This window comes from Empidonax traillii, unplaced genomic scaffold (assembly GCF_003031625.1).
Source record: "Empidonax traillii isolate 1590-97213 ecotype Southwest subspecies unplaced genomic scaffold, ASM303162v1 scaffold27:size3997909, whole genome shotgun sequence".
Taxonomy (NCBI): Eukaryota; Metazoa; Chordata; class Aves; order Passeriformes; family Tyrannidae; genus Empidonax; species Empidonax traillii.
The window spans coordinates 3645992-3671879 of NW_020955220.1; the positions used below are offsets into that span (position 1 = coordinate 3645992).

General features: G+C 37.4%; 2 protein-coding genes across 5 annotated transcripts in view; one reads left to right on the forward strand and one right to left on the reverse strand.

The window, feature by feature from the left end:
* Positions 1 to 875: 875 nt before the first annotated feature.
* LOC114071549 (protein FRA10AC1) overlaps positions 876 to 25888 on the reverse strand; it is a 36290-nt gene continuing 11277 nt past the window's right edge. The window contains exons 1-14 of one of the 4 annotated variants that reach the window (XM_027909406.1): positions 22003 to 22128; positions 17798 to 17874; positions 15707 to 15799; positions 15577 to 15622; positions 14653 to 14729; positions 13858 to 13941; positions 13302 to 13386; positions 9924 to 9969; positions 7540 to 7653; positions 6522 to 6564; positions 4928 to 5052; positions 4268 to 4306; positions 2917 to 3001; positions 876 to 2492 (exon numbers count right to left, since the gene is read on the reverse strand). In XM_027909406.1, the coding sequence (XP_027765207.1) occupies positions 2450 to 2492; positions 2917 to 3001; positions 4268 to 4306; positions 4928 to 5052; positions 6522 to 6564; positions 7540 to 7653; positions 9924 to 9969; positions 13302 to 13386; positions 13858 to 13941; positions 14653 to 14729; positions 15577 to 15622; positions 15707 to 15799; positions 17798 to 17874; positions 22003 to 22035 (990 nt within the window). In that variant the 5' untranslated portion in view covers positions 22036 to 22128 and the 3' untranslated portion in view covers positions 876 to 2449. Of the gene's footprint in view, positions 2493 to 2916; positions 3002 to 4267; positions 4307 to 4927; positions 5053 to 6521; positions 6565 to 7539; positions 7654 to 9923; positions 9970 to 13301; positions 13387 to 13857; positions 13942 to 14652; positions 14730 to 15576; positions 15623 to 15706; positions 15800 to 17797; positions 17876 to 18575; positions 18665 to 18684; positions 18706 to 22002; positions 22129 to 25888 lie in introns of those variants that run through there. The other 3 variants (XM_027909411.1, XM_027909417.1, XM_027909400.1) reach the window with 3 other exon arrangements.
* Positions 22228 to 25888, forward strand: part of LGI1 (leucine rich glioma inactivated 1) — a 33442-nt gene continuing 29781 nt past the window's right edge. The window contains exon 1 of the mRNA XM_027909376.1: positions 22228 to 22354. The gene's annotated coding sequence lies outside the window, so the exon portion shown is untranslated. The remainder of the gene's footprint in view (positions 22355 to 25888) is intronic.

The window sequence follows — 25888 nt, forward strand, 5'->3', positions numbered from 1 at the left end:
AATGGCTCTTCCACAGTTCCCCAACTTGCCACCTTTTATTGTAAAAATCTAAAATCTAAAATAGCAGACCATAAACATACTTTACATACAAGTGAGAGTTAACTAAGATACCAGCATGTCCACAGTAGAGTCTACATTCAAAAGCATTTTAAAAGGCTCTCATACTCCCAATGTACCCTTTTAAAAATGCAATAAATTAAAAGTATTTGATAACCAATTAGTTGGCAACAATTTAATAATGAAAAGGGAAAGAAAAGCAGAGGCAGAGCACATTAGAATTCATATTACCTTTCTCTCTGCTACCAAGAGACAGACTTCACACAAATTAGCTCCTCATAAAAAATTAAGAGCTACCAAAACCTGTTTTTGGACAATGACAGTCCACTCCATACATTCTACTCAGGTCTCACAAAGTCAGCTCCTCCTGCAGATGCAGGAGGGGAAACGGCTGGTGTATTATGCACAGATCTGAGTATTCACTGGAACTGGTTCCAAATCTAAGGAGATGGATGTCAAATGCAATTCCTGCAATAAGCAAATTCCACATGCAGACTCAATCCTGCCACTTTTCCTCTCCCATTAAACGAAGAACACCCATACTTTTTTTCCCCCTCTGAAGGGCCCTCAGTATTCACAGAGAAGGGAGAATGAGTGAATTGATCTATATAAACCTTTCTAAGCATGCTCTATAAACAGAGATATTATGTAAAATTATCACTCAAAATTAAAGGAATACACAAAAAAACTCCAAACACTTAAAACATTCTGACTTATAAATGAGCCAAATATTTTATGCAAACAGTTATGACATAAAACTGGGTATCATGTGTTATTTTCTGTATTAAATGCAGCTACTAAAGAAAACTATTTCAAGGTTGTTTGATAATGTAATTTTATTCAAACTGTATTAAATTATGTATTTACTATGTATACTGTAAATTTTTATAACTGTATTTTAAAGACTCAAAGAGGAGTTAGTTATCCAGAACACATACTTAATATGCAATACTTGAAGCAACAAATATAGCAATGCATTCGACCAAAGCCCCTTTGGGCAAGTTGCACATGTGTAAGCAGATTGCTGCAGATTGGATTTGACTCTCAACCAAGCTTGCAAGATGACAGAGAATTAACCTTTAAATCCACCTTCTTACCTAAAGAAGCCTTCATGCAAGGATACGTTTATTTCTTACTCAAGGACACCCTAAATACGTCCTTGTACTGTCATCTATTATGTAAGTACAAACTGTTTAAAGTGTAATTTTATTAAGTAATACCTTGTAAATAGAGTTCTCAACTTATTCATATGAGTGCATGTAAAATGTTCATAAATATACTGCAACCATCTCTGCTGTTCCATTTTCCACATTGAATGCTTACTATAAATACTTTCTATACATATATCTACAGTGAGAAGTACTTATCAAAAGATTTATTTTATACAACAGTAGTTTTCCTCAGAATAACAAGAAAATTTAATTTAAAAAAGTTTGTTCCTCATATCCAAAGTAATTTTCACTTGACAGAAAAAAATACCCACTGTACTTATTCATGTGCAGACTGTTTCTTGTGAAACAGAACCAAATGAATCTTTAAAGATATGCTGCACTTTGAAGAGGTAGAAGAATCCAGTAAGTTTCTCAAGCAATATACATGCTTTACTTGTATATTTAGGATTACACTTTAAAGAAGGATTAACATTCAATTAATGGAAAGGAGATCAGAAGCCACAGATAACATAAAAGTCACATGTACATCTCCGGTAGAAAGCCACACACATATGTTCTACATCAAAAATTTCACCAACAACCAAATTTTCAAAAACGGTATTATAAGACACATCACATTTTAGTTAAAATTTAAAACAAGGTCACAATAAAATGGGAGACATTTCACAAACAATTTACTTAATTCAAGCAGATTACATACTGGATAAAATTTGAACTTCTCCAATAGCACTTGAAAATACTTACAGAGACTAATACCTGAATATTAAAGTCTACATGACCAATAAATTTAAGGCCATTAACTCTTGCTAAATAAATAAAAAATACAAAAAAATTAAAGTGTATGACTTTAAACTACTCACAAAGACTTATAAATACTCCTTTATAAAAATCTGACAATAACTGAAGTTCGGGATAAAATAAAAAGCAGTGAAGTTCCGTGATGTAATGTCAATAAACCATATTGTTTGTTTAAGTCTGGGTGCCATATATCTTTTGCACTGAAAAAGTTATTTCTCTTGTTTCACGAGTACACAGCCTAACGTGAAATAAAGGTTTTAGATTTGAAGCCTTCCACAGAGATCATCTACCCAAATGGTTCATATGAGTGACTGCAGAAAAAGTATACTGGCAGAAAGAGGTCTCTGAGAAATTATGACTAGATTTCCAGACTTCCATCTTGACAATTCATGAAGAAAGTCAGCCTACATCAATTTCAAGGTTTAGAGAAACAAGTCTTGAAAATACTCATCAAACTCCTCCTCCCTGTAAGAACAACAACAACAACAAAAATGTCAAAGACAGTTCTGCTTTGGATCTTTACCTAGGACATAACCTTTGTATGAAAAATATTTAGCAAACTTCTTCCTATATATAATTTTGAATTATTCCAATACACTTCACAATTATTCAACTGACTGAGCTGATTGCTAGGATTTACTTCTAAAAGAATTAACGTTATAGTAGGAGGTAAGACAGCAGTGGTATCAGTGGCTTGAGAAAGGTTTTCCTCCAGAGTTGTGTATGACTCCTCCTTAAAAACACATTCTTAGGTTAGCATGGAAAGAGATTTGACATAACTTTAAATGTCAGACTGTTCATCGAAACACTCAAGAAAAATCTCTGCCTTTGCAGTTCTGAATGGACACTGTACATTTTATCAGCTACAAGTTCACAGGATCAAACTAACCGTGATTTTTCATCTGCACTTTGTAGAGGACCTTTCCAAATGTCAGCATCTGAAGGACCATCTTCTGCATCACTGTTATCAGAATCTGTTAAAAAATTTAGAGTGTATATGAAATAAATTTTAAAATAATTCATCCTTTTTTTTTTTTACTTAGATGGCATATTACTAGGAGCAATGTTTAATTGCAATTATGAGAATGAACACGAGACATTACCTTGCATAGAGTGAAAATAACAATGTAGCAACAAAAAGATTTTTAGATACCATGAACTACTGTTTTGACCAAACATAACAATCGTGTGAAAACACTGCTCTTGACACAACAGCAGCATAGTATTTTGTTCCTAAAATTAAACAATCACAAACCCAGAATTAGAATACAGTTTCAATTAATGACATTAAATGGATCAATTACCTTACTTCTACTTAAATGATTATTTCTACCCATTGTGACTTACCAGTGAAATTGTCAGAAAACACGGATTACTGCATAACTGTTTTGTGTAAGTATACAGGAGTGAAAACTCGTATCAGAAATACGCACTGACCTAGGAAAAAATGATCTTCCAATAAAGCTTTCCTGGCAAAACAGAAACTTTGGGCATGGTCCAAGTCATAAGAAAACTGCTTCAGGTCTTCCTGTATCTAACTGGGAAAATCTGAAGCCTCAAGACATCCTTAAAAACGTACAGCAGAGCAGAGCAATCAGTAGAAACACTCAATCCCTTCTAGACAGTCTGCAGCAAGAACTGGCATGACCAGGAGATGGGGCTTGTTTCTTCAAAAAGAAACTGGAGACTGGAATTACTGAGCTACAGAGACAACCAGTGCCTAAAGAGTTACTGAGACTGAGTGCTCGTGCAACAAGTAGGTCTCTGAGGTACTACTGGTGGCAGCTGGAAAAAGCTTTATTAAAGCCTAGAATTTATTTTAAATCTTTTTTTTTTTGAGTAGAGTCAGTATATCAGTATAATTCTATGAAGAAAAATGTAATAGTACTTTCCTTACACAGCACATATTTGCATACCTTGACCCATGCAATTAATAATGTACCTATTTTTGCATCCTCTACTCTTTTCTGGAACAGTCTGACCTCTCATTTTTCTGATCATTTCCATTCTGTTATCTGCCCACATTTTCATTCTTTGCTTAAACAATTTCCTTCTTAAAATTCCCTACAGTTTTTCTCCAAGACATGTAACTAATTCATTTGAACCTTCGTATTTGCTTGCACAAAGAATTTTTATTTTATAAAATATTAAAGGAGACAAATAACACTAAGATCAATGACAAATGTCTATGAAATAATACAACATATTACAAAAACATAAGAGATATTAAAATACTTTACCTTTATCAGAATTATCTGAATCTTCTGAAGAAACCTGATCTGTAAAGAAGCACCAAAATAGAAAAAAAAAAAAAAAAAGTGAGCTTACCTTGGTTATCTGTTATCTTAAATTGTTCACAAAGCTATTTCTATCACAATGTATTACACACAAACATGTACCACATGCATGCACACAACACACTCAAAGAAAGCAAGTAAACACTGAATAGAAGGACTTTTTTTTTTTTCATGAATGCAAAGGTCTCAGTTTTAGTTCAGTTATGTTATCACGAGATCTGTGGTGTAAAAAGGTTATCTAACATTTCCAAAAGGCTTTCAACCCCAAAGCTTCATGGAATGAAATACTTCACAACCCTTTCTTGTATGCAATGTCTAATTCTTGGACAAATTTTCCTTGTAATGCATATTCTTCAAAACGCTCTCCCTCTCTGCTACATGTAAGAAATTTCTCTCTTTTTTGCATCAAGGAAATTTTACCTCAGAAATTAGTCTTTTTGACTACCTGTGTTAGAATCAAGAAAGTTACATATCTCTATGTATAACTAAATGTATTTATCTATACATAATTATACATCTATATCTACACAGTTATAGCAGAACTAAGGTTCAACTAACACATTATCATATTTTAATAACTGAAGGTTTAAAGCTTAAATGTACCTTTATGGGTCTTTTTTTTGGACTTCTTTTTTGCTGAACGAGATAATTTTGTCTTCTTATTTTTTGGCTCTTCAGAGTTCTGTACAGCTGTGCCTCCTTTCTTGTGTGTTTTGACTTCTTTCCTCCTTCAAAAAAGATGAATGTATACCTTCTCTATTATATGTACTTCTTATGCAACAGGAAATCTGAAGCATTTATTTCAGTCAAACAGTTGTAATTTTTTCAGAAACCTACCAGTAGTTAAACTGAAAAAAATTAATTTGGTTAAAAGGAAAAGTGCCATAGAAACACAAGACCTCTATAGATGAAGGCAAAGGATAGAAGATGCTAAACTCACTAATATGACACTGATACAACAAAAACAATGAATTGGCAAACAAACATTAAATACAGAAAACAATTTTATAACATGCCAAATTCTTACTTGAGTTTTTTTCTTTTAGCAAACTACTTTGTATATATGTAATGAGAAAAACACAGTTAATACACATTTTAAAATATATTTTCATATTTGATAGCAACAAAACCTGAGGTAGAGGACTCTCAAGTGTAAGAAGCTGCTTCAAACAACCAAGCCATGTGTTTTATTTTTAGCATTACTTATACTGGCTTGTTGTAAGAACATAGGCTAACTTTTTCCTGCTTCTTTGTACAAAGAGTGAAATTGTTTCCAGGTAAGTATTACTCTGGAACAGTCAAAATGTGTGACCATGCCTATTCAGAACTCCAGTGGTTTTATGACTTTAGTTCCAAAAATCAAGACAGATCAAACTAATCTCAGTTAATTAATTATCCTTCCTAATATCTGTCTGCACAGTGCTCAAGTGAATTTCAGTATAAATTAACTTTCAAAATGGATTAACTACTAGATGCACATTTGATTTGTGTTACTTTAGAAAAGAAATCGTTGTTTCCTGGCTCAGAGGTTTGCCTTTCATATGCTTTGCAGATAGTTGTATGGGTTAATTACTGAGACATACAACTAAGTTAATGCCACATCAAAATTAAAAATTCATAAAACCTGAGTGTCAATGGTTGTTGAATTCAGTAAGATTACAGATAGTATATAAAAAACAAATTTAAAAAAAAAAATCTAATCTTAATGCACACATTTTTTAGGTTCAAAATACACTGTTTTTCTCTCCTATTAATAAGTGATTCTCAAAGAAGAACAAATATTCAAATTCAAACTTTCCAAGCACAGTCACTTGACTCACACACAAACCCACTATTTTCAGTAAAAAAAAAGCATTTCAGCTCTGAAACACAGCAAGTGGGAAAATTTTAAAAAGTGTTTCGCATGAATGTTCAGATAAGAAAAATAGTCACTGGGCTGAATTTAAGCAAATGAAACTTCTGTGGAGGTAGAGATTCTTCCAGTTTGAGGGGTTTTGCCCTTTCGTTAGCACAATCCCTGACTCTCAACAGGGTGAGTCACAAGTCAGTGACTTTATAAGAACTACAGAACATTTATGCTATTTCAGCATAAATGAAGTTCCTAACCATCTAGCTGAAGTCTTTCCCCTATCTGCTCTTCATCATAACTGTAACCTATCAATAATTCACCCCCCATATTTTCAAAATATTTCATTACCGGTGATGAAAGTTTAGTTTGTAGGAACATTCTGGACACAGTCCTGAAAAACAGAAAGCAAGAACATTGCAGCTGTTATTCTGATAAGCTTAATTAACAAAACTTAGAAGTAGATCTTTCAGTAGCTTTTCCTTTAAAACTGTAGTTACAATGTAATTGCAGCCAGGATTTAGAAAAATACCACAATGAGATTCTTCAGTACAAACCCAGATTTTACTAAACCTGGAGAAAGATCACAGGTTTAGCACTGGCAACTATTCATTAAAACAGTATCAGTGCTTATCATGTACAAACATCCCATTTTATGGATCTTTGTGGACAGATCAAATTGTTCTACACTAACATTGAAGACTCACAACTGTCTTAGAGCTTTGCCAGAGACCCAGTGCTCCAACATGGATTGTCTTGTGCACAAAAGAAAAAAAAACCACACCATTAGCTTGTTTTACACAAATTAATTGTGTAAACTGTGGTAAGTTTAATTATCTGATGAATGTATTAAAATGTACACAACACTGAATAAGAAAATCCCAGTCAAGGTGCAAGAATGGAAAAGAAATTATTTAACTGAAGAACTTTTGTAAGAAAACGTAAATATTAAAATCAGTAGAGCTGAAGGTGTGCAAGAAGTTGTCTGGTTCAAAATCCTAAGGACTCCTAATCCAAGTAACTAAATGAGCAATGACAATGCTGAAATCCTCCCTTCGTGTTGTATTGTCCATTAAAACTAGACATACCTATATACAAAAAACCTTATAATTGATTATTCTAATTTTATGACACCACCCAGTACAAAGTGGCCACTCTGCAACAACTTCATCATACATAATAATAACAGCTGTTCTTTCTAAATCAAGACCATCATACTACCACCCAGGATTAAGAAAATCATATCCTATTCAGCATTTTTCACTCTGCATGAAGGAATATCATTATCACTGAGTCTTGTTTGATGGCTTTTAAAGCACAAGATACTTGTCTTCTTCCAACTGTACATATCCTTGAAAGGTTCACTTACGCAACTTCACAAGTGCATTCCTCTTCTCACCATGTTCAATGTAACCAAAATTCACCTCCCAGCTCTTCAGGCCTTCTTGCTCATCACAGTGCTTATTTCCACAAGAAAACTGACCTGTAAAGAGGTCAAAACCAGCAAAGTGTGATTCAGTGATTAACATGCATAGGTTTAGGTTTGTTATTTTCAGTTTTCCTCAGTTTTTGCTTTTATGTTTCATTTCTTTCAAATAAAAAAGAGCACAAATCTAAAAATAACATCTGGTGTAAGGAAACAATAACAGAGAACAACAAAGCAATCAATCAATCAAACTTGCCTATATGCCTATCTAACCGGAACTGTTTTGGAATGTATGGATGAAGATATGCTAAGAAATAATAAGCCTAACAATGAACTCTGAAAAAACGAATGTTACTACAATACATTCTATACCCTAAATAATTACATACTTAGTAGAGGATGATGGATCAGGAAGTGTGATGCAGACATGCATCTTTAATAACACCAAACCACTGAAAGTATCATGTACATACCAAATGAAGATGTCCACATTCTTATTGCCTAGCTAATTTACCTGATATACTTGACGTACAATTTGTATTCTAATGACTTTCCATAAACACCTTTGTTTCAAGAAAAGGAAATCCAATTTTGTGAGAAATGATAAGTCAGCTTTAAAAGCTTCCTTCAGATCATTATGTGAAAGGCAACACTGATTTTAAAGCAATCTGTACATAATCAAAGTTGTTTACACCACTGACTTCCTAATATTGGAGAAATAAAGATACATATATTCCTTTTGCAGATTTGTATACAGGGCTGGTAGAAGGGATGTGAAGGATGTGTATTAATAGGCTCACAAGCAGGACTGCTGGTGAACGATTAACCTCAGAAAATTCTGCTTAAGCTGCTAACTAGTGGATTGGCAGTGTCCTCATATACTTCAGTTCTGCAATGAAACACCACTTGCAATGTGAACATTTGAAGGCACCAGCAGTGGTTCTCATCACCACTACTACTGACACAGCTAAAATAAGTACATACAATGCGAAGTATAAGAAAGGTAGTTAATAATGTTTTAATAGATTTGAGTAAATCAATTTATATTGCTGATTTATATTTAAAAATAGAATTAAAGACCCACGCCTTTATTAAAGGATCGTTTAGAACCGCACTCGGGAAGAGAGTCCGACACCCGTAAGCGCGCTGGGTTCTCACGCCCTCCAGTGGTGGAAGGGAGGATTTATCAATTCTTATATTCCATTGACGCTTTAAATCAGCATTCTATTAAAAAGCTTGAAACATGCAATTCTGCACTCCCTGCCACATTTTAAAATACGGAGTACCAGGTATTAAAATTACAATGCAGCTTTAAATTATTTTCCCTCATGAAGACATAAAAATAATTTATTTCTCATTTAATTTTAATTATCTTTTTAAAGCATTCAATAAAGCACCCACCAAATGTAACTATCTGGTAACTTAATCTGTAGTGCTGAATGCAACATATTACTACAACTACCTTTAGAAGTTCTAATCTTTATAGCTTAAAAATCCCACAATTAATGTTCACACTTCCTAACATGAAATATATATTTTTAAAAACATATTTTATTTTTAACTTTCTGTAGTATATTAATATATAATAATATATATAATAGAGCTGTTGACAGCAAACAGCTCTCTACAGAACTGTAACTGAGCGATACTGAGCAACAGCATCACCCCATATGATTTTTCTTGTGTGTGCATCCACAACTTCGGAAAACTGCACATGTATGAGGATCCACCCACAGGAAGAGCAATACATTCACCTCATTTTCTTGCTGGTTCAGCAACTTGAAAATGCCCAAGCACTTTGGCCATGGAATGGGAATCACTGTGCAAGGTCCCAGAATTCACACATAGAATTAACCTGCTGATTTAGAAACAGGATTGGCAGACATGATAACCTTTCCTACTATTCCCACTGAGGTTTTCAATTCCAATTTAGCCTCAAACAGACATCACAAAAGAAACTTTGATTAAAAAGTTAACCTTTTGCAGAACAGCACTGGAGAAACTATTAATAAATAATTTCCTGAGGAAAAGTACTGAGACACTTCAATTAAGAGTATTCTACAGTATCAAATGCATTATGGTGGTGTTCGTTACAAATCTGGCCTTGTGAAAATAAAACAAATGTTCTTTTAATGTTAATATATGCAGATCATGTCCACTCTAGACCTACGTGCACAAAACAGAGAAGTTGGAAGTTTAGTCAATTTATCGTCCATTATTATCTGATAAACTTACCAGTACTGTCAAATACTGTCTAACAGAATTACATCAAAAAGCAGCAAAAAAATCATCAAGAAATGTAATAAAAAAATGAAAGATAGCATTACCTTTTCCTGAAATTACTTCTTTCTCATGTCGCCATCTAAATCCAAACTGTTAAGAACCAAAATTAATTTGTAAATAGTCAATGTATTCAGTACTAGAAAGAATAATGTCAGTTGATTGATTTCCTGCATGTGGTTCATCCATTTAATTCCAGTCAGAAAATTTAACTTTTTCTCTTTTAATTAAAAATATCTCTCTGTCTCTGCTTGCCAGAATGCTACTTTATTTATAAAAATACTTTAAATATTTTTATTTTCACAGGAAAGCCTCCATACTGGAAAACAACCACAAAAGCAAAAATATTAACATTTCCAAGTGGAAGACAAGTTGGCCTAGAAATCTGGAAACAAAAACAAAAGAATAAAATGTATTCTATTTAATGACCACGTGTCAAACAGATTTCGTTTCTTGGCAATAGGAGACATTTCCAATCTGTTAAGCTACAAAACAAAGCAGAGACAGCAAATAAGAACTTTTCTAGAAAAAATAAGACAACAATGAGAAGAAAACATTTCAAGTCCAATGCATATCAAAGTAAAGCTTAGATGCAGAGCACTCTCCCTTGCTGCATTACAAAACTGACAATAGAACTAAACTATCTGACAATACTGACGGTCATTTATCAGCCTGAAAGCTTGCAGACAAGATGCACTGAAGGTTCAAAGACAACCTTGACCTAAAAAATTCTTATATAGGGAAAATGTAAGGAGTAACAGACCCATCACAACCAACAGCTGTCAGAACACTCTGTCTCTAAGTAGCCTCATACCAGAGGTTCACATTGACATTTCTGATTAAAAGGAAAAGATTGTATGTCCTAACCACACAATGAAAAGCGGGATCGTGGATCACAGGGTCCTCTTTGCCTGCAGTGCCAGCAACCAAGATGAGTGCAGGTGTGCAAGTGAGTGTGAGGGCAGCAGTGAAAACCAAGCCAGACCATCAGCAAGGTGAAGGGCCTGGGAGCAAGGAGGGTGAGCAGGTCTGTACGGGTCAGCTCTGGGTGTGAGAGCACCTCTGTATGTCTGGGGCTGACAGCACAGGGGGTGTGCTGTGAGACCAGAGGAGTCTCAGCCATCTCTGCGCGTGTGTGTGTGTGTGTGCATAACTATGTATGTGTGTCAGTGAAACAGTCGGAGCCAGCAACTGCAATGTGGCTACAGCCTTGGGGGGTTCATATGTCTTAGGGCTTCTCACTGTTTTCTTCTGAGATTCAGCCTTTGACAAGGTGCTCTGCTTATTTTTCAGACCTCAAGAGAGATGCTCCCATGAAACTGGCCACTATCATTGTCCAGTATTTGGGAAAACATTGTTTTTTCTTGGAAGAAAAGTTCCAAAAGAGATCTGAGCTCTGAGATACATTCTATATGCAGAGATCTTTAGAAAAATTCTCTGACTAAAAGATTTTGTTGGAGTAGAACAATTACAGCTGTGAAAAGCCAGATGAGCATGTATGTGCAAATCTCAATCTGTGCAATATATATGTTTAAAACACTACAGAAAACTGACCTCCAACTTTACTTTGACACCATCTAAGCAGGATATAGAACCAATAGAATCAAAGAACAGCCCAGGCTGGAAGGCACCTCAACAGACCACTCTGTTGAACCATTCATGGAAAAAGGGGCAGAGATGAGATTATCCAGCACCCTGTGCATCTGCATCTGCAAAACTTTCAGCCATGGGGATTGTAACATACCACTGGGGAGGCTGTTCCAGTGAATCAGTGTTCCCACTGTAAAAAATTTCTTTCTTATATCAATATGAAGCACCATAATATAAAGCATCAACAACTATCATACAAAACGTTGGCCAGCTAAGAAGCTTGTTATCTACCCTGAACCTCTCATAGCACCAGCACTGCAAAACAGAAGGCACGGGGGGCTAAAGATATCCAACAGTTTCTCAAAATGCAGAAAAAAAAAATCAAGACAGGAAAAATCTGAAAGCACAGACTGCATTCCATTGGTGCTAATGGGATCAGCAGCCTATTTCAGACCTCCAAGAAAGAAGTCTGCTTTGAAATCCTCCTTTACCAAACACAGGCATGGATAAATCAGCAATTGAAAAAAATCTCTTTTATTTCCCATATTTCTAAGAAAAGAGTTTCACATGATCAGAACATATTTGAGAACAGAAAGTATAAATATTTTACAAATTGCATGACACAGCAGTTATGCTGACACGGCAATTCCAAAAATACAGGTAATGACTTAGGTGTATAAATGGGAATTAAGAGTGACCTCAAAGTTAGGGCAGGCACACTTGAAGTCTGACAGGGAAATACTGTTCACATGACACACACACAAAAAAAATCTAGGGCAGAACAGTTTCCCACAAAAGATAACAAACACACAGAAACTTGGCACAGTGGTGAAAGAAACAAAATCTGTAAGCCTGCTCCAGGGAGATCAGCTAGGAGACAGAGCGGACACAGAGCGATATGAAACAGCTATAGGAAAATAAAATAAAATTTACTCGGAAAAAGGAGGGGAGATATCTTCAGCATTTTAATTTTTGTTAATTTTAATTAAATGTTCACATTTTACTGTTCCAATTGTCTTTAGATGACTATCATCTTTTCTGCCTCACAGAGTTAAGCCCAGTTCTTGCAAGTATATACCAATGAATGTAGTTTTCAATACTATAAATAGTCTAAAAGAACTATATAAACACTGTTTACAGCACTGGGTTACTGTGTGTTAACAACACCAAGACACATCTGAGTTTAGCAACACTCTTTTCAAAACCACAATAGAAAATTCCTGTATGCTCTCTGACTAAGAAGTTAGTCAGCCAAACACTTGGAGAAAATAAAGGCTGTTCCAGTTAAGAAGAAAACCTGGTGCTGGAATTGGGCTGTTTCTCTTAAGAAATTCTATTTATTTACAAGGCACATACAGATCCTGTTTCCACAAACAGAAGAAAAAAGAACAACCAGCAAAAGATGCTACTTTAGAATAGACTTTTTCAAAATTGTCTCTGCCAGCATTCAAGTACAAAACTCCTTTGAGACTTTTTTTTAACAGTAACATTCCAGGGTTTTTTAGGCTTCATCTATTGCTCCTCTCCAAGCAACCTCTCTAGCCTTCATTCTTTAACCCCTTTGCATTTTCTGCCTTTTTCACACACAATGTACCTCTTCATAAAACACCATCTGACAGAAATGCTCCTATTCCCACAGAAGCACATTTTTGGGGCAGTGACAATGCTTGGATTCAAATTGCTGCTGCTTATTAAGTAACTTGACAAATTCTCACAACTCTTTCTCTAGGGAAGGGGTACAACATTCTGGTTTCATAACATATCCACAATCATAAGGCAGTTTTTAAAAAGGACATACTTTAAAACCAGTGTGATTTATGATAATTAAAACATACCTTATTCTCTTTGTATCTGCTGAGATCTGCTATGCAGTATTCTTTGAACAATTTATCATAATACTTCTTTGCAAGCCTCTTCTCCCTATAACAAAAGGTATTTTTTTATTAAATGTAGAACATTACAAGTCACTTTATATTGTAATGACATTAGACGTTGTTTCATGCAAAGAACACAAATTGCAGAGAAATGAAACAGATACACACTCATTAAACTAAGGAGTAATTTCCATAAAATTGGAAAAATATACATGAAATAAACCTACAATACATCCTGAACTATGTTTTTCAAACTCTAATTTCTTCAGAGTTTTCAGAAGAGTCAATTGAATCTCAGAGAATGTACAATTATTTATTAGCTTTTCTGTCATCAGCTCATGTTGCTACTTGAGCAATAGTGCAATATGAAAGACTTCCTAATGATCTTTCATTTTCGAATGTATTAAAGATCAAAGAATGATCACTACATATGCACAGTAATTCTTAATTAGTAGGGGACACTACAAATTTAGTACAGGTGATCTAAAAATAACATGTTCTATACTATTTTCAGTACCAATTCATGTCTGCTTCATCTTCTTCATTCCACAGGAATCTATGGTTTTCTCTAATAACATCAAGATCCGTCTTGTCATTTGCTCTACAAAAGGACACACTTGTTTTTAGTACAATGTAAGTTAAAATGAAAAGTCCATCAAATAATAATTTGTAAGCATCAGATATATAAATCACAGTTGTGATTTCCACCCCACAGCACAAAGGAGTTTCGTTGCTATGAAATTTCATTGCTATGAAGTACAATTATCAAAAATGTATTCCTTGGCATACCTGTTCCCAAAAAAACTGAAGGTGGAAAATGGTCACTGAAATTGTGGATGACTTGATCCTATCTGAAAATACTTTTTATACTCTTTATTGAAGACAGTGATTTTAAAAGGCAGTTATATATATATCTCTAAAGAAGGTTATCATTATTCTGGACAATGGATAGTAATTCTGCACATTTCAGAAGTATTTCAGACTGTTATTTTGAAGGTACTGACAGATATTTCTCAATGTACCTTCAATTAATGCTCACCTGTCATCTTTCTTTTTGCAGAACAAAACAAGAATAATTCAGCTCATGGTAAGGTCTTATCTAAAAATATGCAACCAATATGAAACAGTGTAATTTTGATTTTTGGATTTACAATTTACAACTACTGTAGTTACCATTTTTGACCAAAATAATTAGTAATTTCACACACAGTCACATCCACTTCTGCCCCTAAAGCTGTAATACATATTTACCAGTTTGACATAACAAGGGAGCTTTAGGGGCATGAGGGGAAAATTTGCTAATGGTTCTCACCCAGTTCGTCGGAAGTCCTCTATTTTGCCACCATAGTATAAAATGTAGTCATGCACTAACTTTTTATGTCTTTCATACTGAATAAAGCAATTAAGGATTGTTCCAGAACTTATCTTCTTTTGTTTTACCATAGTTTAACACTAAAAAAAAAACCAATAAAAAACACAAAAAAACCACAAAACTACAAAACTTTTTATATACTCAAGAGAAAGACATTTTTGCCTCCCAAACAGTTCAGGAATTTCCAGAAATAACAGAATTAATTAGCAACTTTTACATAATAACCTCTCATAGAAGCTACTTTCCAAATACAGGAATTCAAGGCAATTCAATGTTTCAAACCTCATTTAGCTGCCAGGCCTTTATAAAACTGTCTTACTTTATCAAAGATGCTCTGTACACACATACACAGAAACTTGGTTTATTTCCTCAGCTTAGACAACAACAAATTTAGACAACAGCTTCTTAGTACTGCAGTTTTGGTTTAAAAAGGTTTGTATTTCTGTATTATAAAAATAGTCTGGCTACTAAAATGGAATAATTTATTACATTTTTACCATCAACATACAAATAAGAACTGTATGTTTTAGTTTGGAGATGAAAATCATGGAAAATTACGTAATGCTTTTTAGAACACATAGGCCTCAGAGACATAATTTGAAACACGTTTTGTACCACAATTTGAGCAAAATTTGTAATTATTTATTCAGAAAATAAGCCTGTTCACAAATAAAAACATTATATATGCCTTCTTTTCCAATTAACTTGTATCTCAACAACAAAAAGTAGCTCCTCTGAAGAAGGACTCAGTATCTGGTGCTGTACTGTCACCTGTTGTCATAACTGAGAAATCCCAGTATTTTACCATCATGGATAACCTGTGCCCCATCTTCAAACTTGAAAAAAAATGAAACAGAAGGATACAGCACTCATTGATATCAAGTGAAATCTTCTTTTTCTTGCTTCTTCCCTGTTAATAACAAACATGGTTCAGTGAAAGCTATCTTTTACTTAAGGCAAAAAATGTGTCACAAAACCAGTATATGAAAGATACCTATCGCATTCTTCAGCTGCGAATTGTCTGTGAACCACACCGCCTTGCTTTGCTTTTTGGAATGGCTTTACCAGAAGGCCATCATCCTCTTTTCTAAAGGTAGGTGGGAAAGGGGAAGAAATGTTAGTCAAGAACTTTCCATAAACAATAGAATTTCCATATGCCAAACCTTGCACTAACTTGATTAAGAAAAACTGTTATACTGCTAGTTTCTACATAAATAAAGTAAAACTTCAGAACCAATATCAGCTTGGATTTTACCTCATTTACAAAACAAAATCAGAATGGTAATCACAGGTAGCACATAAAGGAAAATGCTTAAAACAGCAATTTGTAACATTTATTTTATCAATATTATAGAACCACAATGAAAAATCTCCAAAGTTTCCTCAGTTTCACTCTATGTTCAAAGTCCTCTACAAATCTCAGCTGCAAATCTCAGCTACACAGCAAAGTAGGAACAGAAAGGACAGTGTGTTCACTGAATTAGAATGACTGCTAATAACCCTATCCCAACCTTCCATGCCAATGGCCCATCACCTCATTAAACAGCTCTGCCTCTTGTAGAGTAATGACAAGAATCACAAATTTAAAACTCAATTGCCATGTTGTGAACCATACTTGTCAGTAGGTAGCTAAAAATACCTTAAGAATTCAACAAAGTAATAAAAAGTTAACTATAAAGAGATGCATTTTAGCTAGTAAAAGGTATATTTAGTTAGTTTCATTCATGAGTAGAGGTGAAGAAAAGATTTTTCTGTAACTATTAGCTGGCAGAAAGAATAGAAGTAAGAAACCTGAAGAAAGCAAGCCAGAGAATTTGTATTCCAAGCTATGGAATAGAAGTCTAGAAACTAAGGGCATCATTTGCTCAAAAAGCACAACATTCCCATAAGGACACTCCATAAAACAGCAATTTGGAGAAAATTTAAGACTACTATTTTCCTTAAAGTGAAAATAAGTATCAATATAGAGCAAGAAGATATATACATAGAGAGTGAGTGAAATCACATAAAAGGCCTACTGGGAATCAGCATTAGTGTGCCAGAACAAGGATGATGACGGTATTTTTGAAAGGCTCCTGATGGTTAGTTAATATTCCACCTTGAAAGTAGAAGGGTAGAATTTATAATAGCCTTTTAAAGAAAACAAAATCTGAACAAAACCAGTCACTGTTCTAATGGAGAACAGCTATATTTATAAAATAAATGAAACACCACAATGCCTGCTCTTATTCCAATGATTAAAACATGATTTTCTTTCCCAGAATGCAGTCAGACACTACAAAATCCATTCTTTCAATTTTTCTACAAAGAAAAATATGCAAGAGACCCAGCAAAGTTCCCAGAAAGTCTTCTTAAATAAAGTCCAGTAAAAGATCAAGGGAGAGACAGGAAAAAGAAACGTATATGCATAACGTACACCAAATGTTCAGTACGGTGCAGAAAGTGTCAAAGGACTGCAGTGCCAAACCAAAATAAATACATAAATAAATAAAAACCTTTACAATATAATGAAATCAGACTACAAATTTCCAGGTCACTAATTGTGGGAACTACTGAAAGAATAAGCAAAAGTCATCTCAGATAAGAGATGTGCAATTACACTTCAAGGATTGAATACAACACAATTCACCAATTCCCAGGTCTCTTCACAAATTAAATAATAAAGAAGTAGCATTAGTTCTTCACTTTATATCTATATATGTTTTATATCTACAAAGCCTGCTACCACTTGGCCTTTCTTGCCTTGCTCTCCTACCAGTTCCATTTGTCCTGATGGATTCACAGTGAAGTGAACAGTGCTGCCAAATCCCAGCAGTGGATACTAATGCTTGGAAAAACGAAACACTGCTCCGAGAACTGAGGAGGATATAGACACCAGATGGAGATGGCAGAACAGATTCAATCAGCTGCCCCTAGGAGATGACAAGCTTTGGCAAGCTTGACATGAGGAGATCAAGAGAGACTGATTTTTTCAAAAACCATTTCAACACCAGACTTTACATACAACAGCATCATCTTCTAGGCACACTAAGAGGCCATTTGCACAAAATGTGTAATGCAAAGTGTTAATTCTGTACTACGTTACCTTTTAGTCTTTTGCAGAGACTTCTCTCCACTCTCCTCATCACTGAAATCAGAATCATAACCTCCATGGCCACGTGCCTGAAAATAATAGACCAGTCAATATATCTGCTAATGTAACACGGATATGGCATAATTACAAATCAGTACTGTCTATCATGTATAAATAAAAGACAAAGACAGAGAGTAAGCAAAAAAGTGCAAATTCTCACATATGTCTAAACTAAGCCAAATTCAACAGACAATGCAGAGTATATTCCAAACAACACAGGGTAAAGAAAGACACTGTCAGTCTGTCTAAAGATGCCTTTATAAATAATTTATATGCAGATGTCCCCACATTTAATCTTTGTACAGATGCAGAAAACCAGAAGTATGATATATACCTTTGGTTTTTAATTTCAACTAATGTTCCCTATATAAGAAAAAGACGAGTAATCTCCCCAGAAGCTATTCTTCCAAGGGGTTGGAGGACAGCAAACAATATGCCCACATTATAAACAAAGAAAGATGGGAACAAAAGTTTCTTGGGCTGTGGTACAGCATTTTAGATCATTAGATCTTATACTGGTAACCGGAAATCTGATTGAAACAATAACTAAAATACAAACCAACAATATGCCTGCAAAAACATACCACCTAATCAGCACAACATTCCTATCAGGAAATGTAGTCTTTTTTTTCCACACACTTTGGGACTACAATGTCAAATTAATGCCTTCAGCAACCAAGCACTGACTAAAGCCCAGATGTAACATCTCCGTCTTTCAAGGTACAGTTCTATGTTCAATTCCTTCGGCAGAAGTAATGGCTTAAGATCCCATCTCCTCTCCCTCACTCTTACTCTGGTACCTTCCTCCCAGTTGCTCAGTTACAGGTGTGAAACTACACCCACATTACAAAGGAACCTATCAAAAAAAGATTATTTTAACCCAGGTAAGTTTCCTGACAGTTCATCCAGAGCCCCTGCAACCAGCTACACTCGCCAGCTGAAGGGGTAGCACAAGGGAGAGTGCAGCCAGAGCTGGGAACTGCATAAACCAGCACAGACACCAAAAAAAAGCTTTTACACAACTGAGGTAAAAACAAGAGGGGTGGTTATTATATATCTGCATGTGGAAAAGCTCAAACACACACTACCTAAATATCTTGGTAATTCAGATTGTGGATGAGAAAAGGAATGTGTTTGATTCAGCTGAGTCTCACATTACGTACAATCCTCCTCCTCCTCACACAAAAAGCTGAGAAACAAAACTCTGCAAAAAAGACACATCTCTTCAGGATAATTTTGATGAGGTGCCTTCTCTTGATGCAAATGCCTCCCAAAAATGCCATGCTGAAGAGTGAACCATATCCTCTACTGACATCAACAACTGATTTGTATCATGCAGAGTCCGTAAAACACTATCTCCTCAAACTGACAGTTAAGGATTGGGTTTAAGATTTTTTTAAATTTTTTTCTTATTATTGCTAATAACAAACTAATACTGTAATGTTCCTTCCACTCTTGAACTCTTCTGAAGAACACATAGCTTGCATATAAATATATATGTGAATAAAAGCAAACCAGAACTTTTCATTTGCCTTTATGCTTTCTATTTCCCAAGAAACATAAAAATTATCAGTTACCAGACACAAACAAAAGTGTAGCAGATGTCTGGTGTAAGTAAGTGGTTGTCATGCACTGGCAAAAGAGCAGCAATGGTGCTAAGTTCCATAGCTGAGGTGGTTCTAATAGCTGGCCTATCACTATTTTTATTAATGAAGCTCATGTGGTCTTTAGCAAAGGCTGAATACTCTAAGAGTGTGCAGAAAATATATTTATATTTGGCCTCTAAATTAAAAAAATATCATGGTAAACCGGGAATGGTTTAAATAGCAAAAGTAATGCTTCCCAGATGAACACTGAGAGCTTCCTTCACACTCAAAAGGGAAGAAGGTCCCAGCCAACACAATGAGCATGAAAGTCAACATGAGACAGATGAAGTATAGAAACAGGCAAGAAGAGGAATGCTCAAATGAAAGGAGATTTTCACAAAGTAATTGACCTTGGACGATGCGCCCCAGGAAAGAAGCAGATATCCTCGGTAATCAGCTCTCAACTGACTCCAGGAATGATTCAAATAAAAAGAAAAAAAGATGCAAGAAAAGCTGCTCCGACAGAGTCATACTGTAGAGCTCTCAGCAGTTGATGACTGCCTTTTGAAAAGTTAACTGTGAATATAAGGGTAAGTATGGCTAAGGCAGGTATAGGCTGCTCTTCCAACAGGAAAACTCTCCACAGCTTCAGACATTCCTCTGAATCACTACAATAGCTCACAGATAAATTCCTCCTTCAAAGGCAACAGCAGATGGGCAGTACTGCACTGAAGCTGGGTTTGGCATCAGCAGCTCCAGCAGTGCCGGATGGCACTCCTGGAGACTGGGACTGAACAATTACTGACCTGGTGCCTTAGGATGATACCAAGATGACCTGACTTTTAGGTAAGACAAGAACTCCATCAAAGAATCTCATCCATAAATGAATTTTCCATTTTGGAAGGTCTATGTAAGCACACACCTGCTTCATATTGTAAAATTTAATCCAGATTTCTTCCCTTCTCCACAAAAAAAAAAAAAGACAGAGAAGAATCCCAGATAAAGCAAATGTTTTTAATATGTAACTATAGTAAAAAGGGGCAGATACCAAAGCTTTGTGCCCAAGCTAGCAGATGTAGATATGGGCATGCAAAATTGTCAATAATATTTAAAATGAGTATTTTCATTATTTAATGAACCCTTTAATACAAACTCTGCTTTGATGGAATTTGTCAGAGATTCAGAATGCTTTTAGTAATTTATTAATGTAAATACCAAATATTTTATCAAAATGCAAACCTGAAAGGTATACAACTTAAATGCTACAGTGTATTTTGTTTGTTGCATGAACTCTGAACTTTTTATTCCCAAACAACAAAACAAACCAAAACCACAAAATTAAAACAAATACCTTTATGCTTTGGGGTACATTTAGCTCACATTTAAGTAATCCCAACATCTTGGATTAATTAATAGTGAAACAACTAGAGACAGAACAGAGTCCACTTAACTTAAGAGTCCTAAACCCCAGCAATTTAAACACAGTAAACGTATGAATGCTGTACACAGCTGACAGCAGGCAGAGATATCAACTCTTGATTTCAAAACAGGACACTACAGATTCCCTAGCACTGCATTTACAGCAGGTATTTGCATCCAAAGAAGGCACCTCCCTTAAGCCTCTTCAATGAGGTAGATGCACACTAGTGAAATGGACACCTCATAGTTCATGTTGGCTCCTGACCACAACATACACCTGAACACAAAAAAGCAGTTAAAAAGAATAAAAAGTCAAAAACAATCCTAGACAAAAAATTCCCAACTCATGGTTCCTGACCTCGGCCCTAATCTTGCTACTCCTGTCATAAGCGTCACTCTCATCCTCCCCTTTATCTGCCCAGCACACAGGTCTGTGCTCGTGTCTGCTCACAGCCCAGATGTGGCCCAGAACAGGCCTGAGTGCGTTTTGGTACGAACTACTCTGGGAAGGACTGAAGGGATCTCTACGGGGGCTTGAGAAGCCATCCTATCTGGATAGAAGGTGCCATGTGGAAAGTCAGAACGCTTCCCTGCAACACTTTCTTCCCACACTGATGTCTATGAGGCTTTGTAATCCCTACTTGGAGAAAAAAAAAACCTGATAGTAAGTTCAATTACCTTTAAATCTACTCTTCCTTGTAAAATCAACTGCAAGGAGTGCTTGCATATACTGTACAGTGAACGGCCCCGACAAAGAAAAAAGGCACCCACAAGATACTGCCCCTCTATTAAAGCTATGATAGAAGAAGCAGGAGTAAAAGGTAGCCATCAGAAGACCATGACAGCGAGCATTAGAATTTTGTGGAGCTCCATGGAGAAAAGTCACGGCGAACACCACCAGCCCGTGGGGGTCCGACGCGGCTTTGAAGCCGTCCTCATGCTCCGCAAGCCGCCCAGCCCTGACCCGGCCCGCCTGACCCGTCCCCCCCCGCCGGAGCAGGGTAGGGGCGCAGACTGCCGGCAGTCCGCCCGGGGAGGGCGGCTTGGCCCTTCCCCGCCCGCCCGGCCCCGCCGCCATGGAGGCCGCGGCCTCTGCCGGGCCTGTCCCTGCCGGGTCCCCTCCGTTCCTCCCCTCCCTCCTGCCCCACTCACGGCCGCGGAGAGGCGCAGCTGGTTGGGCTCCATGGCGGCGGCGGCGCGGCCAGGGCCGCCTGCGCCGCCCAGCCCTGCTCCCGGAGCCGGCGCTGCTTCGCGGGCCGCTCCCGGAAAGCGGGGCAGAGGCGGAGCGCGCCCACGCCGGGAGCTCCCGTCCCTTCCCTCCTCCCTCCCTCTCTCTCTCCGCGGCGGCGGGCGGCGCGGGGCAGCGGGGCGCGGGGGAGGGCGAGGGCGAGCCGGCACGGGAGGGGAGGGGAAAGCCGCTCATCATGTTTAGGGGCGAGGGGAGTCTCTCTGCCCGGGAACCCGGTGCGCGGCCCCGGCTGCCGCGGTCTCCGCCTCTGGGAAGGTAGGACTCAGCCGCGGGGGCTCGGAGAGGCCTCGGCGCGCCCCTCTCCTCCCCGCCCCGGTTCGCCTCCGCACCACCCCCAGCTCTTTCGGGTAGATCACTCCCCACTACGGGGGGCTCCGGCTCAGATCCCGCTGCGGGCACCGGGGCCCGGCGGAAAGGGTCGCTCGGGAAGGGTCGCTCGGGGGGGGTCGGCGTTCTGGAAGGGACCCCTGAGGGAGAAAGGGCCCCCCGGGGCGGAGGGGCCCGGGAGGCGCTCGGGGCGGGCAGCATTGCCAGGCGTGCCCGTGTCGTGCGGGAGGTGCGCGCTGCCCCCGGCGCGGCTCAGCCTGGGCACGGCCATCGGTAACTCCGAATTCTGCTTTTCGACCCCATCTCGCAGTTAGGAGGACGAAATGTGACCCAGAACGTACATGACCCAGTTTCTCTGTGAGGACCGACGGCAACTGGGCAATAGAGTTTTAGAGCCTGTGGGTTGTATCAGAGAAGAGCTTTATAAACTAACAGTGTTTTCTGATAAGGTAGCTGGGAAGTACCAACCTTCAGCATTAAGTCATAAGATACAGCAAGTAGCTGTCTAAGAATGGTTAGTTTCCCATCAAACACAATACCTGAACCAGCATTTTGACTGCTGAGCTCTGAAATGCTTTAATCAATCCATCACGGATACTTTCTTCTGGACGTATCAAAGTTTCCATTTGTGTTATTGATTCCTGGATTCTTAAACCACAGATACACTTAATACAGGGAAATATTTAAAATACTACTGCTGTCCTTGCAATATGCAGGGTGTACCAAATCTCCTTTTTAAAAACAGAAGTATTTTTGCTACTGACCTAGTGTTTGTTACTCATTATGTTATTGCTGCGAAGGTATGTAAAGGTGATACTGAAGTGTCCCACAGAAAGGAACTGAGTGAGACTATGCTTATCTGTGTGTATGCAGTATTCTGCTGAAGTCCTACTGAATGTGGCCCGTTTCCTCTAAATGGCAGAGACTCTGTTGCAAAAATGGAATTATCCTAATTAATAATTTAAATATCTCAGAATAAATAATGTATACCCTCAAAGCTGTAATAGCAGGCATCTTTTTGTTGTTCTTCTGTTATGGAAATGACAGACTGCTTTAGTGTGAATGAATACTGACATGATTCTGGAAACTGGGCCAACATATCATTGATTATGCACTTTGAAGAAGAGTGGGAAAGGTAGAGGAAAGATTTACAATTCTTGAATCTCTTGGCATTATGTTGTGGCCACAAAAGCCTGCATATAGAAAAAATAAAGTTTCTGGGACAGGAAAATTCTGCAGTGAGTCCAACTACAGCAACTGCTGTAGATGCTGAAGTTATTTTCTAAACAGCTTTTCTCAGAATAGCGGCTAGATAATTTCATCTATGCTTTTCTGATGTCTGACTGTGTTGCTTTCAAATATCACCTGATTGCTTTTTATATATGAGCTACAGTAAGCTACAGCTGAGGAACTCAATCAGAAATGGCCTCCTAAATAAATTGGAAGTTGGAACTGAACCTGTTCTTAGCCCCTGGTGTATGCACCATAGTTTGTTCCTATGGGAGTATCTCCACAGTTTAAATCCAGTAAAATCCATGCTTTGACACCAAAAAGGCACTTCTCTCATATGAGTCCCACCAGACTGGAAGATATGGGAAAAAGAAGAAAGGGACATAACTCTTTGCAGGCAGGAGGTGCTATGGTTTTAAGTTGGATTTCAGTGATTGAACAACCAAACCTTAGGAGCACAGCTTTCCTTTACAGATAAATCAATCTATAGGTTAGCTGCTGCTGAAGAGAGCATTCCTCTTCTTGAAATGGCCCTGGTGCTCATCTGACCACTTCTGCTGAACTGCAGTATTTAATTTTCTGCCAGCCTAGCTCCTGTGACTATCCTGCTGTGGTGTCTTGTGAGTAATAGTGGTGGGGCAAAAAGTCTTAGGGATGGAGGGATGGTATAGGAGTGAAGGAGGAGGTGAGAAAAGAGTTGTCCTTTCAGCAGCAGCTCTCTCTTAGATCACTTAGCAGTAGTGTGAAACAATCGCCTTAAATTACAGGAGCCCTGAACTTCATGGTTCACAAAGGAGACATCACTGTAGTTTTTACTTTAGTCCTGCCCTAAATCTAGAATGGGCGAAATGTGAGACCTAGTGTATCCAAAAAGCTTAAGTCAGACATGGTGCATACATGACAGAGATGCAGAATTCAAAGAATATCAACATTCTGAGCTGTTCCTGAAAGCTTCCAGTACAGGCAAGTTCACAGCATAAATAGCTTAACCTGTTAACCTCTTAGGTATAAAGGATTTTTTTCTACTATCTAAGAAAAATCATCTTTGTTGCTACTTGAGATAATTTCTTAATGTTCTTCATTAGTTGATACAGGAAGCAAGAATTGATCATCATTTGAATAACATCTTTAAAAGTTTGAAGACACATATGCCCTCTTCCCTCTTTGCAGCCTAAGAAAGTACTTTAACCTTTCTATATTGGTTACATTTTAGAGAACTCTTATGTTTTATTACTCTTCTTCAGACTCAGATTTCTCCATATATTTTTAAGAAACACAAAGCATAGCTGTTTAGTCCTTAACAGTATTTAGCCAGGAAGAAACACATCAGCCTTCCTGTAGAAGATCTTCTGATAAAGTCGTTTGAACTCAACAGCCTCTGATTTGTTGAATTAGTTTGGTTAGCCAATTAAAACATCAGTCCAATTTTTAATAAAATAAATCAGGAGGTTTTGCCAGCAGGCCTGAAGAGGCAACTACCACTGGTATGGAGAACAAAGGCAAGGCAGTCAACCACATCCATTCTAAGAGCTGTTTGCAGGGGACATACCTGTCTACATTTGAGTTTGATTATGAGATAGTAATGTGGAACGATCAGGAAGGGTGGTAAAATTGAGATCTGTCCTGTCTAATCTTTCCTTTTTTCTCCATTAAGTCAGTTATTTTGTTGACAAGTGAGGAAATTAGACTTTCTAAAATTATTTGATATTGGCACCTTCCTATCTTCTACATGTCTATGAAGTAAGTTGCCAAATCATTTATTTTCGTGTCTTCATAGTACAAACAGTACCTTAGCATCTGTCATGTTCTTGATTTTTTATCTTCTCCTATCTGAAGCCCCCTAGTCCCCCTAGTAATTTGTTGAAAAGCAAGTGAAACTAAAAATGGGTGTTCACATATGCCAGTTATGTGCCATCACATTCAGTAAGGGCAGTTCTTCATTTAGATGTACCCGTGCACAAGCTGAGGGCTGCACTGTGCCTCCCGACGAGCCCCGAGGAAGGCACACACTTCAGGCAGGCAGCTGACTCCCAAGCTTAAGACTTCCTGACAGCCAGGGAAAACCAGTGGGGCTGTACAGGAGGGACAATGGCTCACACTTACCAGTTCCCATCACTGGTACCGGTCACTCCAAACTAGTCATTAAAAGGCTAGTCATTTTGTAATCATCTGGAGGTTATGTGGAGAGAACAGGCTGTTGCAATGCATGTTTATTTTGTCAAATTCAGTAAA